Below are 17,078 nucleotides of genomic sequence, written 5' to 3'. Positions count from 1 at the left end.
CTGCCCAAGATGGAGGCGTGGGTAGGTACAGTGTGCCTCCTTGCACAACCAAAAGAAGGACAACAAATTTAAAAACAAAAAAACAACCAAAACTGCCAGGAAATCAAACTGTATAGAAATCTAACAACCAAGGAGTTAAAGAAGAAATTCATCTAGACTGGTAGGAGGGCCAGAGACGGGCTGCCATAGTGGAGTGGACTTGCAACAAGGCGATGGCTGGAGAACTGGATGCTCCTGGGGTGGGAGAGGCAGCGGCTTTTGGACTGGATGGTCCCACATTTGCATGAGGATAAACCGAGAGGAACAACTAGGGAGTGAGACATACTATGTAACCAGGGTTCCGGCGTAGGGATGTAAAGCCTCAAAACCTCTCACTGAAAAAACCTGTGCGGATTGCAGTGATGGGAGGAATTCCCACCCTCACAGTGGAGTTCAGTGGAGAGACAGGGTCCTAGAATGTACACAAATCACCCACCTGGGAATCAGAACCAGAAGGGCCCGATTCGCTTGTGGGTAGCGGGGGAAGTGATGGAAAGTCGGCAGAGAGCCAAGCAAGTGGCATTGTTCCCTTTTGGACCCCTTTCCCACATGCAGTGCCACAACTCAGCAACTAGGTTGCCCCACCCTGGCATATATCTTAAGGCTCCATCCCTTACTACGTAATAGATACACCGAGACAAAAAATTATGCCCCAAATGAAAGAACAGATCAAAGCTCCAGAAAAAATACAATTAAGCAATAAAGAGATAGTCAGCCTATCAGATGCAGAGTTCAAAACACTGGTAATCAGGATGCTCACAGAAATGGTTGAGTATGGGCACAAAGTAGAAGAAAAAGTGAAGGCTATGCAAAGTGAAATAAAGCAAAACATGCAGGGAACCAACAGTGACAGGAAGAAAACTGGGACTCCAATTAATGATTTAGAGCAGAAGGAAGAAAGAAACATTCAACCAGAACAGAATGAAGAAACAAGAATTCAAAAAAATGAGAAGAGGCTTAGGAACCTCCAGGACAACTTTAAAGGTTCCAACATCTGAATCATAGGGGTGCCAGAAGAAGAAGAGGAAGAGCAAGGAACTGAAAACTTATTTTAGAAAATAATGGAGAACTTCCCCAGTCTGGCAATGGAAATAGATGCCCAGGAAGCTCAGAGAGTCCCAAAGAAGTTGGACCCAAGGAGGAACATACCAAGGCATATTGTAATGGCATTATATAAGATTAAAGATGAGAGAATCTTAAAAGCAAGAGAAAAGGAGACAGTTATCTACAAAGGAGTGCCCATTAGACTGTCAGCTGATTTCTCAAAAGAAACCTTGCAGGCAAGTAGGGGCTGGAAAGAAGTATTCCAAGTCATGAAAGGCAAGGACATACATCCAAGATTACTCTATCCGGCAAAGCTATCATTTAGAATGGAAGGGCAAATAAAGTGATTCCAAGATAAGGTCAAGTTAAAGGAGTTCATCATCACCAAGCCCTTATTATATGAAATGTTAAAGGGACTTATCTAAGAAAAAGAAGATGATCAAAAATATGAACAGTAAAATGACAACAAACTCATAGCTATCAATAACTGAACCTGAAAAAAATCAAAAACAAACTAAGCAAACAACTAGAACAGGGTCAGAATCACAGAAGTAGAGATCACATGGAGGGTTATCAGTGTGGAGGAGGAAGGGTGAGAATGGGGGAAAATATACAGGAATAAGAAGCATAATTAGTAGATACAAAATAGACAGGGGGAGGTTAAGAATAGTATAGGAAATGGAGAAGCCAAAGAACTTATATGTACAACCCATGGACATGAACTAAGGGAGGTGTGGGGGGCGAATGCTCATAGGAGGTGGTTGCAGGGCAGAGGGGAATAAAGGGAAGAAAAAAATAGGACAACTGTAATAACACAATCAGTATAATATACTTTATAAAAAGATTAAAATCCATTAAATCTGTTGGTAAATTTGAAAAATAAATGGGATACCTGTCATTTGCAACAGGATAAACAAATGATTATCTGACAATGACAGTTGTTTTCATTACTACTATTTATAAGGGAAACATAATTCTCAGGGCAACAGAAACAAGAAATTGTAAATAAGTAGGACTGAATGTTTAGTGCCTAGATTTTCCTAGCCTCATTCCTAGCCTGGCTTATCCAGTCATCCCTTCCCATTTTTTTGGCACTGAAAATTTTTAACTTTATTTTGAACTAATTTTAGAACTTCAGAAAAGTTGCAGAAATAATGGTTTCCAAATATCCCTCAGCCAGCTTCCCCTAATGTTAACATTTTGCGTAACCAAAGTACAATTATTAGAATCAGGAAGTACACATTGGTTCAATATTATTGCCTAAATTTTATATTTATTTGAGTTTGAAATTTGTTACGCTATTTTCTGTTTTCTATGCCAAGATTCCACTTTCATTTATTCATATTTCTCCTTAGTCTTCTCTAGTCTTTAATAGTTCCTGATGATCTTAACACTCTTGAATGCACTGGTTAAGTATTTTGTTGCATTCTCCTCAACTTGTGTTTGCCTGATGTTTTCTAATGGTTGGGTTAAGTTATGCGTTTTTGGCAAAGTTAACACAGAAATAATGTTTTGTCTTGTCTGTACATTGATTGTATGAAGGGGTGGTCAGTGATGTTGGTATTTCTCATTGCTGGTAATGGCAACAACCTTGGTTACTTGGTTCAGGTGGTATCTTCTTGGTTTCTAACCTGTAAATAACTGACTTTCCCTTTGTAGTCAATATAGATCTTGGAGTAGATTCTTTGAGATTATTCATAACCTAGTTCACTGCAAACTTTCACCCATTCATTTAGTATCCATCAGTTGATTTTGTTTGCAACAGTTATTGCTGTGATACTTACCTAATGATGGTTTTCTTTTTTCCTTCTACATTCCTTGGAATTGTACTCTGAGGAAGAGCTGCCCCTTCTCCCTGCATTTATTTATTTGATTTGTATCAGTATGGACTTATAAACATTTATTTTATGGGTTAAAATTTAGTAGCTTTATTATTTTATTACTCCTATTGTTTCAGCTTGGTCCATTAGACGTTTTTCGGGTTGACTCCTGTGTTTTTGAGCACTTCCTTCTTTTTTTGGCATCACAAGAGTTCCAGGCTCATAAGTCCCCTGCCCCTGTCTGGGAAATCAACTACAGTGAGTCCTCACTTAACATTTTGGTAGGTTCTGCAACTTTAAGTGAAATGACATATAACAAAACTAGTTTTTCCACAGGCTAGTTTATACAAACAAGGATTAATTTCCTATATCATCTTATCAATGTTATAATGAAACAATGTTGAACAAAATGACTTATTGGAAGATTTGCAATACTTCCCCAAGGAACCCTAGATGCTTTTTTTCCTTCCCTTCCCTTACTTTTTTTTTTTTTTTTTTTTTAAGAAAATGGTGTTTAGAACCAATATCTGATTGCTAGATATGCTCCTTACTACTACAGGAGCATGATTGCTCATAGACCCTTTAAAGCTAGGAAATGTTTGTTCTAACTTGGATTCCCTAATAGCTGGTTGGTTCTGTTTGTTTGGAGGATATATGAAGGATATATGGAATATCATTGTCCTTCTCAGAGTCAGAGCTATACAGAAAGACAGTCAGAGAAGTGTCCCTCCCATCTCATCTTTGCTGACCCAGTGTTAGTCCTCTTCCCCCATCCATACCCAACCCCTGTAGTTCTGGTTTATCCTCCCTGTATGTTTTGTACAAATAGACAGATATATGTATGTTTGCTTATAGATTCCAGTCTTTCTTTTGTGCTTTTCTTTTTCACCTAACAGTATGTTCAGAAATCAGAGATGTAGCTCTTCTCCATCCTGTTGTCAGCTGAATAATACTCCATTATAAGGGTGTGTCGTGGCTTACTCAACCACTCTCCTGGGCATGAGCTAAGACAGGTTGCTGTTAGTTCTTTATAATTACAAACTGTACTTCAGTGAGTAACCTCATACATGTGCTTTCATCAGCCTTGTTCATGTGCATTTTACTATCATTGGAAGTCTATCTTCAGAGTAGCGAACTAGAAATGATACTGCCGGGTGAACAGTAAGTACATATGTCGCTTTGTTAGGTATTACCCAATTTTTCTCCTCAGGGTTGTGCAAACTTGTATTGCCACCAGCAATGTACAAGTACGCCTGCTTCCCATGGCTTCAGGAACAGAATGTGTTGTCAACTGTCATTGAAATTCTAACACTGTAAATAACAGGTCATTCCTGGGCTTTCTCTAAATTTAGTTATTTTAATTTGTTTTTATCATTAATTAGCATACCAAAGTAAACGGGCATATTAGAGGTTCCCTGCATTTTTAAATTTATTTAACACATATAATCAAATGGGTTTTTTTTTTCCTCAGCTGTAAAGTAGGAAAGGCGACATAATTTATATCAAATAGGTGGGTCATTTTCTAGCAAAGCAGAAATTGTAGTAAAGTGTTCCAGAAAATGCATTGAGAGGGCAGGACCTGGGAAGAACAATATAAAGTGGGGATGGCTACATGATGCGTAACTTCTACAAGAGGCAGACCCTCATCACTTAGACTCTCTACCTACTTGGCAACAGGCCTTGTGGGGGAAAAATAAAAAGTACTTTCCATTCAATAAGAGAATGCAAGAAACACACCCTGTAACTTTATGCCATATCAATTAAAGGATGTGACAGAATTTAACAAGAGGATCAATATTCCTTTAATAAATAAATGGTGGCCTTAAATAGGTTCTCCAAATACCAGATATTTCATTTTAACATGAAACTGTTCCTAAAATTTCCCTATAGGAACAGTTAGAATTTCACTTTATTCTTTAAATAACAATATAATATTAACTTGGCTAGAGTATTTCATGTACATTTGTATTTTTTGAATTTGTATCAAATGGGGTTTTTTGTTTGTTCTCATTTTAGGTCTTGCTCCTTTAGTCTATTTGTCAGATGAATGCCATAACTTATTGGCAATCAAGTTTTGGATAGATCTTAGTGAAGATATCATTAAACCTCACATGTTAATTGCTGCGAGCAACCTCCAGTGGCGGCCAGAACCCAAATCGGAAATTCCTACCTTATTTGCTGGAGATTTTTCCACATTTTCTTCCAGTCCAAAGGAGAACCATTTTCAAGAGGCATTCCACAAAATGAAAAATACTATTGAGGTAAAATTAGTTTGACCATTATCACACTTTTTGGTATTTTGAGTCAAATATCAAAGAAGTGGCAGCTTTTATGAAAATTGGATGTTGAGATAAGATATCAGGTGAGGTTTTTAGCGAACATTAATTGCTGGTAAACTTGAGGTAGGGGTGACAGCTACCAGGAAAAAGAATGATTTGAGGGGAACTGAGTTAGCAGAAATGGTGAGAAGGATGTTCAAGCTACAGACCATGTGGGCAAACTGGAAATTGGATAACAAGAATAATATGTGGTTCATAGTAGCTGGTAGTGTAATTAATTAATAATATGCAAATTCCAAATTTACATTTTAAACTCCATATCTAGTATTTTATATAATTTATACCTGTCTTTGCTTTGAATTTCATAATCCTAAGTAGGAAAATAAAATTATTTCCCTTACATCATATGCATTTTTGCTTAAATCTCTTTATATGTCACATAATGGTATTAACTAAAATCTATTTCAGCTAATCCTTGGAACAGACATGAGGCCGGTCTCTCATTTTACTCTTAAGGACTATTCTGTAGATACTGGATGATTTATAACTATTTGTAGTAAATAGAGATGGAACTTGAATCCTAGTCTTCCCGCTTCAAATTCAGAATCACAGTATACCTTGCTAATTAAACTCGATGGCTGGGAATGACTCCTAATCTCTCTCCTTCCCTGATGCATGTAGACACTCTTTCTTTCTCTGCCCCTCCAACACTAAGCCCTCCTGAATCACTGATGGTGGTTCTGCATTTTTACATTAGCATGTTTGATAGTTGCTATCAAATTTGGGGTGCCTCATTCTTTTGTTCTGATCTGAATATTTTAGTTCTGGTTTTAAACACTTTCTAAAAACATGAATGTGTAGGTTTGCATTTTATAAAACAGCTTTTCCAATTTATTTTCTTAGAATAATGATAGATTTTACAATGCTTCAGAAAACAAGCTTATGCATATACTTAATGCAAATGATCCCAAATGGTCCACCCCAACTAAAGAATGTACTTCAGACCCACATGCTGCTCAGACAGTCCTTGGTACAGGAAATAAGTTTCTGGTAAGTTAATATAAATTAAAAGAATTTTGTAACTAAATATATGAAGGCAACAATATATTCTGATATATACTTAGTGAACATAATGTAATTAAGTTTAATTAGAATGTAATTAATTATCATATGACTTTTATAGATATAGTTTATCTGGAAATTATATCTTGTTTATTGAAACCATAATGTAACACTCCTGGGAGCAAATTTTACAAACAGATGCTTTCATTTTTAGTATTTCAAGTACATGTGAAAGAAAATACTTTTTTTGCCTGTATCTTTGTGCTAGGAAGACTATTCTGTATAATTAAGGTTGTTTTTAAGCTTGGTTTGATTTTAACTCTTTAAACTATAATAAATGCAAATCAAGCTAAAGTATAATATTGGCTAATGACTAATTCTTAAGTAACTAACACTTGGTAAGTGTATGTATATTAACTCATTACCTTCACAAGAATCCTCCGAGATAAAAATTATGATTACCATTTTATAGATGAGGGAACTGTGGCATAGAGAGGTTAAGCAATTGCCCATAGTCACAAAGCCAGAAAAGTAGGTATTAGAACCCAAACGGTCTGTGATCTTAAAATGGTTTTAAAATGCTTGTCTTTGTTTTATATGTTAATACTAAAAAAAGAGAAAAGATTAAAGCAGAAGTTATATCCCTTCCTTTTTTATCTTTTACTATGATTAGTCTTCATTTATCTTTTCATGTCATTTTTATACCCTTTTCTGCTAAACTATTTCCTTCTGGGGGAATAAGAATAATAATATGAATGTTTCATGAAATCATCTGCCCTATTAACCACTAGGAAAGTGAGAATGTGTGTGATATTTGTGTTTGAAATATTTTTATTGAAAAGCTAATTTGATTTTGTTTTATATATGAGCACATAATTATATTTTGCCACTTTTTCATTTATTTTTTATTAGATGTCTTCTCCCAATAGTGAGATGAACTATCAAAGTCCTTTATCACTTTGTAAGCCAAAAGGGAAGTTTGTTACCACACCTGTATCAGCCCAAATGACTTCAAAGTCTTATAAAGGGGAAAAGGCGGTTGACGACCCAAAAAACTGCAAAAAGAGACAAGCCTTGGATTTCTTGAGTAGACTACCTTTGCCTCCACCTGTTAGTCCCATTTGTACATTTGTTTCTCCAGCTGCACAGAAGGCTTTTCAGCCACCACGGAGTTGTGGCACCAAATATGAAACACCTATAAAGAAAAAAAAATTGAGTTCTCCTCAGATAACTCCACTTAAAAAATTTAATGACACTTCTCTTTTGGAAGTCGATTCAGTATCCGATGAAGAACTTGCACTGATAAATACCCAGACCCTCTTGTCTGGTTCAGCAGGAGAAGACCAACTTGTGTTTGTGGGTGAGCCCACTAGGACTGCTCCCACCTGTTCAAGAGACAATCTCAAACTGAAAAGGCACCATTTTACCACTATGGTCAGAGAACAGGAGAATTCCCTTGTTGGTACCAGGGGAATGGAAGGCTCCGTGCAGGACACAAGTACAATACAAGATAGAGCTAAGAGACTGCAAAGGCGCCAGAATCGAAAAGGACAAAAATTAGTTATTGACTCTTAACCTTTCTGGTTTGTAACACACTTGCAGTTTCAAACTGTATACCTGTATTTGCAGAATGAGAAAAGAAATGGTTCCAGTTCTACCTGAGTGCTGATATATCATAGAAAAGCTCTTTGCCTGCTTCTTTATTTTCAGTTGTAGACCTTAAAACTGACTATATTTATTAACTAATCAAGAAAAATGTCTCCTTTAAATCTTTTTTTTTTTTTCCAATTTAGAGAAAGAGGAAGGGAGGGAGAAGGAGGGAGAGACACATCGATCGGCTGCCTCTCATACATGCCATGACTGGGGACCGAACCGCAGCTCAGGCATGTGCCCTGAGTGGAAACTGAACTGGTGATATTTCAGTTTGTGGAATGATGGCCAGCCAACTGAGCAGTACCAGCTGGGGCTCCTTTAAATCTGTATGACAGGATTTGCTCCCTGCAAGTATTTTATAAATGAACTACACATACCCTTTTCTTTTAGATTGTGTCCTTAATTAAATGAAATTAGGTTTCTTAGTGCAGTTATTTTGACTCACAACATTCCTTTTAATTTAGTTCCTATTTTAGTTTTGGGGTTTGGTTTTGTTTTATTTTGTTTTGTTTTGTTTAGAGGTAACCCCCTATGAACTACTTTTCCTTACTGCATGAGTTGGTTCTACCATAGTTCTGCATGATCAAAAACTGGACTAAGATATGCCTGTTTTTTTCTTTTGGCCAGCTGTTCATCTCGAAATGAGCATAACTACAAGAAAAATAGAACCCTCAGTGTAATTCATTTTTATGATCCCAGTGTGATCTTTGAAATTAAATTATTTCAATTAAAAAACAAATACTTTAAATCAGAAGCATATTTCATAGTGCCAATTTTGTCTTAGCAAAGTGACAATCTAGACTGCAGCTTAGAAAATCTTTCAAATCAGCCTTGATTCTTGCCTGCAAGAGAAAAGCAGTTCTATGAGCTAATCGCATGGAGAAGCTCTTAAATCAGGTCTTTCAGTGTCTTAAGCTTATATCTAATATATACTTTTTAATTTTTATTTTTTAATTACAGTTTATATTCAGTGTTATTTTCTGTTAGTTTCACATGTACAGCAGAGTGGTTAATATGTTTTCAAATCTAATTATGAAGACTTTTCAAAGCCAAGGATAAATCCTTTTATGAAGCAGTTTGTTTCTTTCTGTAGCTGTGCTCCATGATTTTCTCTCCTGCAAAAGTCATCAATATAACAAGTAGTTGGTTCCACTAGTCTTTTCAAATTGTTTTGCCCATCTTACTAAAGTAGTTTTTGTTTATAAAACAATTTGGTCTTCAGGTATTAGTAATTTTCCTGATGATACATTCTAGAACAGGGGATAAAACTTAAGTCTCAGGAACAGAAAGCTTCTAAGACTGTAATTTTTTTATCCTGGAAAAACATAACTGTTATTACCCCCTCCTGTTACTCGTCACCATGTATTTGGCCCACGAGAGAGAGGTTTAGCACACAACCTCCTTTTCACACATTGTCAGTAACAGGGCTGAGCTGTGTGAGCAAAGCCTGAAGCTGGAAGACATGTGGATATTATCCCCCCAAAGTGACAATTTAATGATTACAAAGTCAACAGTGTACACTGCATAAGCAATAAATGGAAAAAGCATTTGTGTTATCTGTTCAGCATTCAGTGACAGCCTGTGTGCGTATAAAGCATGCCAGTTCGGTGCATGGTGCAGACACCAACACATGAAATAATATATGTCAGTGTCGAGGGTTCGAAAAGCTATATAAGTCAGGGAGTTGGGAGAAAAAAAATAGCTCACCTCTAGCCAGTATATATAAAGTTGATGGCATTTAGCTAATTATTTTTATGCTTCCATACCAAGTATTTTAGGCTTCATATAGGAAAGAAAGGTGAATAGACCAGGAATCTGTTCTTCTGAACTCTGTAAAAGCTCTGGATCTGTAACCTAGGTCCACATCTCCATAGTGGTTACTCAGCCCCAGTGGCCTAGATGTCTTAAGCAAAGAGCCAGACATAAATTGTGAGGGCTTGAATTCTGACCATTTTGGCTTCTTTGGCATCAAAAGAAAATAAGTCTAATTTGGGCTCTCTGACACTCTTCTCCCCTCCACTATCCTAAACGAGTCAGGTTGTCCTGATTGAGTGAATTCTGTAGCCACCACACCGACTAGATCCTCAGGGTCACCTAGCCTGCACAGCAGGACTGTGTGGGTTATCGTGATGATTTAGAGGACTATTAGGTGTCATGTTTGGATACCCAGAATTTAGCAGAACTATAATAATACCTTAGATTTATTCAAATTCACTAAATTTTCATTTTCATCAGCCAAACTTTGTTATTCAAAGGAGATACCAATTTTTAAATGTTACTGAAGAATTACAGGTGCATTGCTTGTAGTAATGAAGATGTCGAGTAGCTTTCAGTAGAGTCAGATAGTGGAATGTCAAGGTAAAATAGTCTTTCTAAAGTACACAGATAAAATAATTTATGTAAGCAAGTAAAAATAAGGTTAATTTTCTTTTATAGCCTATTTATTAAAGAAGATTGGTAAATTTATGATATAAAAAATTGGTTCTCAATATGGTATTCTGTGGGATTTAGGTAATTAAATTTTTTATATTGTTGAACAAAAAAGGCTTAGATTCAATGACAAATCCATATAAAGCAACACTGTGTATAATTTTTAATAACCAAAAAAGCACCATTATATAAGACACTTAAAATAATAACTTCACAGAACGTTAGCAAGAAGGTGTTGGCCAACAGGAAGTAAAACACACATCCTACATAGTCTTAACTGTCAGAGTCTCACACTAAATTAATCTGATTCCAACCTGTTGAGATTTAATTTGGATTCACAAATGCATATTGGTAGAAGAGGGACATTCCAGAGTTGTGGTTGAATTTCATTGTCAATGCCATGTAAAACACCAAGACTGCTCATCTGATAGTGAGCGTGACTTTCACATACCCATCTCTGACCTATATCCTGGGATGCTTAATTCCTTTCACTCCAAACACTGGGGCTGCCAACTAATTACATATATAAGGAAAATTTTTTTAACTGCTTAATGATTCAGATTAAAAATCAATGTTTCATAAAGGAGGCTTCTTTTATTTATACTATTAGCACAACAGCCAAAAGTTGTTTAGGTTTAATCCTGTTCAATGAAGTGGTAGTTAAAACACAAGACTATAAATAGTGACTTTAAATAACAACACTGGTTTTCCTCAGTAGCTTGTATTAAGAAGACTGACAGACATTTTTAACAATGATTTGTCACTAGAATAAAGGAATAATTTCCCAAAGTGTCTGCTTTGAAGGACAGTATTCCCTTAGATGTATACTTTCTAGCATATTCACTCTAAAGGAAAATCAATATCATCATTACAGCCACACATCTCACATTTTTGGATAAACAGATTTAAAAAGTATCAATGGCACTAAAACTTTTCCTGCCTCTCACTCCTCCCACCTTTCCAACTTTCCTGATGGAGATGAATTACTGAAAAAAACAAATTACTTCAGAGAAAGTAGTACTGAAGCTTATATACACTATAAACACTTTATTTTATGAAGCTATGTGATTAATGGATTATGTTCTTGCGTATGTTCTCGGGGTTCAGCTTCCAAGTAGTTCTTTCCCTGGAGAGTGAGTTGGTTTAATGAAACTGCGGAACTCCCAGCATCAGACCATGCATAGAGAATCACTTTAACAAATGCCTCTTGAAGATGAATGTGGTGACTTCTACATAAAAACATACAAGTTTGACTATTTACACTGGAATTAGAGCTCTGACTAAAACCGAACAAAGACTAAATACCAAAAATCGAAGTAAAAACTGATTTAGGAAAACTAGGAATGCCTGTAAGATGGGCCTCTAATACCCATGGTGACTGCCCCCCCTTCTGTTAAAGGAGCTCTCATGTGTGGAGCCCCCGGGAGCCCTCCGGTTTGGAAACTCTGCGTAAGGATTCCAGTGTCCTGCCCTGTTGGGAGGCGATGCGTTGCTCCTGTCCTGGCTTCTGCTCACTCTGCTTGGTTTTTCCGCATGAAGCACACTGTGAAAGGTAACATCGTGCTCATACCGTTCTTTCATTCGGTGTATTTTTTCTCTTGGGACTCCATGAATGTTTCTTCTACATGGAAAAACATGTAAACATTTAGTTAAGGCCACATATCAAAATGAGTTACTTGTATTTTACGTGTCCTGTATTATTACATAGGTAGGCACTCTATTGTCAGCATTAACTGTGACAAACACATCTTGTTATGCAGGCCTCTTTCACACTCCACTCCTATTTCATGCTCCCCTGAACACTCCCAACCACCCTGAGGCTTGCAGAGAGCTAACACATCAGAAATGCTTTGTTTCTGCAAATCTCATTTCTGTGCTTCAAGACATAAACAACACCAGGAGATCTTTTTATTATACATTTGCCTGTTAAGCATGAATACGAGTATATTTACAATTGATTCACATCAGTCAATCCTAGATACTTCTGGATGCTCATTAAACAATCTTAAATTTCATGGGCATGAGAATCAACTGGGGTCATAGGTCAAACTGTAATTCCTGGAGATTTCAACCACAGAAAGGGGTCCACAAACTAGGATTTCACATCCAGTTCAGGTGGTTCTGGTTCGCAAACCCACTTTGGAAATGCTATTATCTCCTTTTAACCATAAGATGAACTAGCCTTATTCCTAAAAAAGTAAATCCTGTTCTCACTGGTTACTTTAAATCATTGACATTATCAAATAACAGATAATTAACATCAGAACCCTTGCATTCAATCAGCAAGTTAGTATTATTTGAACATTTATTGCTTTATAAAGTAGAAGCAGCATCTGGATCACAAATGAACCACAGACTGTTCAACATCGAAAGATATTTAGTCTAAAATGCAAAAACACCACTGACATGTGCAATCCCATGCAGAAGAAAGTGCTTTTAAATGTTCATTAATGAAGAAGCATTTTAGCCAAATGTTAAATGTAGTCTTTTAAAGAACCTAGGCCAAGCCAATATTATTTAGTATTATATCAGAAAACTGACCCAAAACTAAAGTCTTAACATTCATAATTCCCAAGTTATCAATTTCTAAGAATTACCATTTCTGGCCTGAAAACTACCATGTCCATTTCCAGCCTGAAAAGATTCTTTTGTTCGGTCTGAAATACCTGAAAACAGCAGGACACACAATGAGGAGCTAGAAAAACAAAGAAGTACCTGGCTAACTCTTGCACGTTGAATTTCCAGCGAGTCTCGGGCTCTCGGAATATAACTTCATAGTTATTTTCAAGTGCCTGATTTTTCAAAAGTACATAAAACATTGAACACATGGTATGTATTCATGGGAATGTTTATACTGGCATTATATTCACTACAAACCTTTTCTAAAATTCCTTTTGTTAAACCAGTAAGCCAGTGCCTCACTTTATCTTAATAAATAATACGGTTGGTCCGTAGACATACTTAGCCACTCTCAGATTATATTATGGTTCCCAATGATAAAGTTTGGTCCATTTTATATACTGCATAGGAAAATTATAAAGGTTCTTTATTTTGGACATTTTTAAAAATAGTTGAACTAGATTGAAACATCCTGTCCACAGGAATGAACAGTGAAGTCCCTAATATGATTACCATAGATTTATGTCTACCAAATGTCTCATTCCTCATGCCTTGGTTTAGGACGTGGCAGTACCATAGGAACAGAGCCTATGAAATAAAAGTGATTCTCCCATCCCTGACATACTCTTCTCTCCAAAAGTAGCTCTCCCTACTGTACAGTACAAAATGGCTCAGTGCACTGTGCCCATCTCCCTGAATTTAGAAGACTATTACAGTTTCCATATAATCCCCTAAATATCCATTGCATTCATAAGTTGACTATTATGTGTTTATCTCAAACTGAACTTTCAATAATAAAAGTTCAATAAAAAGAGCCAAGTAAAAATATTTCCTCTTCATTCTCTAAATGAACACTTCTAATTAGGGAAGGATTTAAGCATCATATATGGAAAATGTCTAATTTCTGGGTCTTATTAATAGCTGCGAGTGGCTGAAAAAATTGTACATACCCAGAAAATAAAAATAAACATGACTTTCCTAAGTCACTCCATTTCCCCCTAAGTCTTGGAGTTGAGTTGTGCCTTAATTAATTTGCCCCTTCATGCCCACCCTCCCACATTGTTCATTTCTCTCTCGAGTGGACTTTTAATTCATGAACTGAAGTGACCACGAGGTTGATACTCATTTCCTCCTACATTTACCAAAGTCCCACCCTCTGAGCCAAAGTGAAACTGATGAGAATATAGTTAGAGAAAAACATACCTATATGTAAGCTATTTTGCCCAAAATGTGAAAAGAGACCAAGAAATAGACTGCCATGTTTGGGAGGCATTCATGTGACAAAAACAGAATACTCAGCTGTCTTCTTCTTGACCCTGACTGTGTCTGGATCTTTCCTCTTTCCTACACCCAATAGGAATTGAAAATTCACTAGCATAAGAGATGAAACATGTATGAAAACAGATCAGACATTTCAAAATTAAAGAGAAATGTGCACTTTTTTGTATTCATCTTAGTTTCTTTTTATCCTGACAATACAGAACTGAGTGGTTATATTTGCGTGCGAGTGTCTTACTAGTTACAGTGTTAATCTTACATCTGTTTGTAAACTAAAAACTTCTGTTGCCCTGGAGCCCCCATGCAGCAATACTAGTATGGCTGTCCTCTAATATCATCAACAACTGTTCTGCAAGTTTCAGTGGGGGCTCCATGTGGACCTTCCCTTAAGAAAATAACTGAGACAGAAAAGCTATGAAAAATTCTGACCAATTACTATTTAAAACTTGTACTCTGAGGTGATATTAGCATGTCAGCAAATTTGAGCCACTGAACAGCAGAGGAACACAAAAATAACACCTCTTTACCTGCTCTGAGAGAACTGTTAATAAGTATGAAATTGTGGAAGATCAGGAAATGAGAAAAGAACAAAAGTTTCAATTTCTGTAACTGAAAATTCAGAATGATACTTCTTCCTACCATGACTGCATAAGGCTTCATTTCCCAGGCGTGGAGGTTGGTATTATCAATAATTATGGGGGATATGCCATTCCTCATTGCTTTTCTTGCTGCAACACAATGTTATACAACAGTGAACAAAACGCAACAGTCAGATGGAAGGGTGAGCGTACCCATATCTTGTCATTTTTATTACAGCATGTCCTCATCACACAACGTTAATGCCACCTATTTCAGGACCCATTATCGATCATTTTCTTTTTCCTGGAATCTAGGGAGGTTTGACGTTCTGTTTGGGGGGAAAAATGGCAGAACTTTTGATTAAACTCTTTCAATAAAACACATTCATTCTACAGCAGCTATGATCTAGGTACACAATAGGATTTCCCAGGAGTTTGGAAAGACATTTGTCACCTCTTTTCTGGTTCCATTCATGAGCCTCCTCTAGGAAATCTGGATTGAACTCATAGGCACCATCTTCCCTGAAGAAGAAGTCATCGGTGCTGAAAATCAGGGCCCTGGGGAAGTCATGTTGCAGTTGTCTGGAAAGTGAGGAAAGAAGAGATCATTTTATGATTGCGCATTATAGAAAAGCATCTCCTTCCGCCTCTGATATTTAGTAGTTTGTAAGTAAGAGACCATGAGTTTTGAGTTGCTGAAATTCAATTTACAAAGAGAAATGCTTTGCTCTGGCCAGAGTGGCTCAGTTGGTTGGGCATCATCCCACAAAGCAAAAGGTTGCTGGGTGTTTTGCCTGTCAGGGCAGATGCCTGGGTGGTGGACCTGGTCCCCAGTTGGGGCGAGTGCAAAAGGCAACCAATTGATGTTTCTCTCTCACATTGCTGTTTCTCCCTGCCTCTTTTTCCCTACCTTCCTCTCTAAATACATAAACAAAATTTTTTAAAAACAGAAATGCTTTATATCTCTAGAAGGCATCACTCCTTACTAGGAGGCAGGAGTGGGCTGAGAGGCAACTGTGTGAGTTGCCCAGCTCTCGGAACTGAGAAGTGCTGGTCACTGCCACTGACTTCCATGGCAACTGGACCAACTCTAAAGGAAACTGGAAGGTGAGGGTGTGATGACAGCTTTTCGTGACAGGCCCCAGCCCCTGCTGCCACTTCTCTGGGACATCCCAGTGCCCTTTCTTTACCCTTAGACTCACCCTTAACCTGTTCTGGGTCCCATCTGCTGGAGCTCTGTTCTTTCTAAGGAGCCATCTCAGAAACTAATTCTTGTCCAGGTATGTAATGAGATAAAAGCGATGTGTGTGTACTTCCCCTACTAGATAACATATTTACATGTTAACAGTGAGACCACCTGAAAACAGTGGGAGAAGGGAAGAGGTAGATCCAACATGCCCCACGTCTTCTGAAACCTCTGTCACTCACTCTAAATATTAAAATATCACAGAAAAATAAAATTACCATGGAGTACTTCCTCCTCCACCCCTTTTAAAGCAAAAAGAATTTTTTAAGCATATCAAGTTCTGCACAAAATATCTTCAGAGAGATATTTCTACTTGGAATGCTTACTCGGACTCTTGGGGGAAAAGATGGCTGTTGTGCTAGGTAACAAGTTACCCACTTCCTTATCTGTGAAAATCAAGGGGAGTGTCATCCATCTTGCTTGGTGATGACAATGGTCTCATAACAGGGAAAACACCTAGGGCAACCCCCTGACGCACTGAGTGTGTTTCTTTCCCTTAACCCTACAGCCAGCCTAATTCTTATCCCTATTTGCCAGCCTAATTCTAATGTCAAGACAAATTCAAAGCTTGCTCAGAATAAAAAGATCCAGTACTTAAAAGTTGGAGGAATGAGAGAGAAGAATGACAAAGGCAGGGAATGCAAAAAGAAAGCAAAGCTATTCAACTCTCATTTGTTCTCAATCAAGAAGAATCATCTCTGATCAGGAAAGATGGAATGAATGTGAGGCACTGGGGCTGCAGGTGGTGAATGAGCACCTACATCCCTCAGGTCTTGCTTGCCTCAGTTCCTTTCTGGTCATGTGACCTATCTCTCCAAACTTCTGTTTCCTTAACTGAAAAACAGATTAAACAGAGCTGCTAGCATGGCTCAGATGAGGTAAGGTATGGGAAAACACTGTGCAAATGGTAAGGCACTTTACAACTGCCAAGTACTGCTATTTAATTAATAACAAATGAGGTCACATTACCAAACCGACTGTTTTACATGCCATAGTACCAAAACACATTGGGATGTGCACAATCTTGCAC

The 17,078-nt window shown here is 37.3% G+C and overlaps 2 protein-coding genes across 5 annotated transcripts in view; one reads left to right on the top strand and one right to left on the bottom strand.

Moving 5' to 3' along the window:
- Positions 1-9,690, top strand: part of BRCA2 (BRCA2 DNA repair associated) — a 78,534-nt gene extending 68,844 nt beyond the window's left edge. For both annotated transcript variants that reach the window (XM_045844865.1, XM_045844866.1), the window contains exons 25-27: positions 4,920-5,164; positions 6,086-6,232; positions 7,157-9,690. In XM_045844865.1, the coding sequence (XP_045700821.1) occupies positions 4,920-5,164; positions 6,086-6,232; positions 7,157-7,819 (1,055 nt within the window). In that variant the 3' untranslated portion in view covers positions 7,820-9,690. The remainder of the gene's footprint in view (positions 1-4,919; positions 5,165-6,085; positions 6,233-7,156) is intronic.
- A 630-nt stretch (positions 9,691-10,320) lies between these two features.
- The window catches only part of N4BP2L1 (NEDD4 binding protein 2 like 1), a 29,164-nt gene continuing 22,406 nt past the window's right edge, over positions 10,321-17,078 (bottom strand). Inside the window, exons 2-5 of one of the 3 annotated variants that reach the window (XM_045844798.1) lie at positions 15,257-15,384; positions 14,864-14,952; positions 13,043-13,119; positions 10,321-11,948 (exon numbers count right to left, since the gene is read on the bottom strand). In XM_045844798.1, coding sequence (XP_045700754.1) covers positions 11,690-11,948; positions 13,043-13,119; positions 14,864-14,952; positions 15,257-15,384 — 553 coding nt within the window. In that variant the 3' untranslated portion in view covers positions 10,321-11,689. Of the gene's footprint in view, positions 11,949-12,924; positions 12,994-13,042; positions 13,120-14,863; positions 14,953-15,256; positions 15,385-17,078 lie in introns of all 3 variants that reach the window. The other 2 variants (XM_045844799.1, XM_045844801.1) reach the window with 2 other exon arrangements.

This window comes from Phyllostomus hastatus, unplaced genomic scaffold, assembly GCF_019186645.2.
Source record: "Phyllostomus hastatus isolate PE091 unplaced genomic scaffold, TTU_PhHast_1.1 phas_contig_41, whole genome shotgun sequence".
NCBI lineage: Eukaryota > Metazoa > Chordata > Mammalia > Chiroptera > Phyllostomidae > Phyllostomus > Phyllostomus hastatus.
Note: the sequence above shows the minus strand (reverse complement) of the source record. Positions and strands in the feature narration are given on the sequence as shown.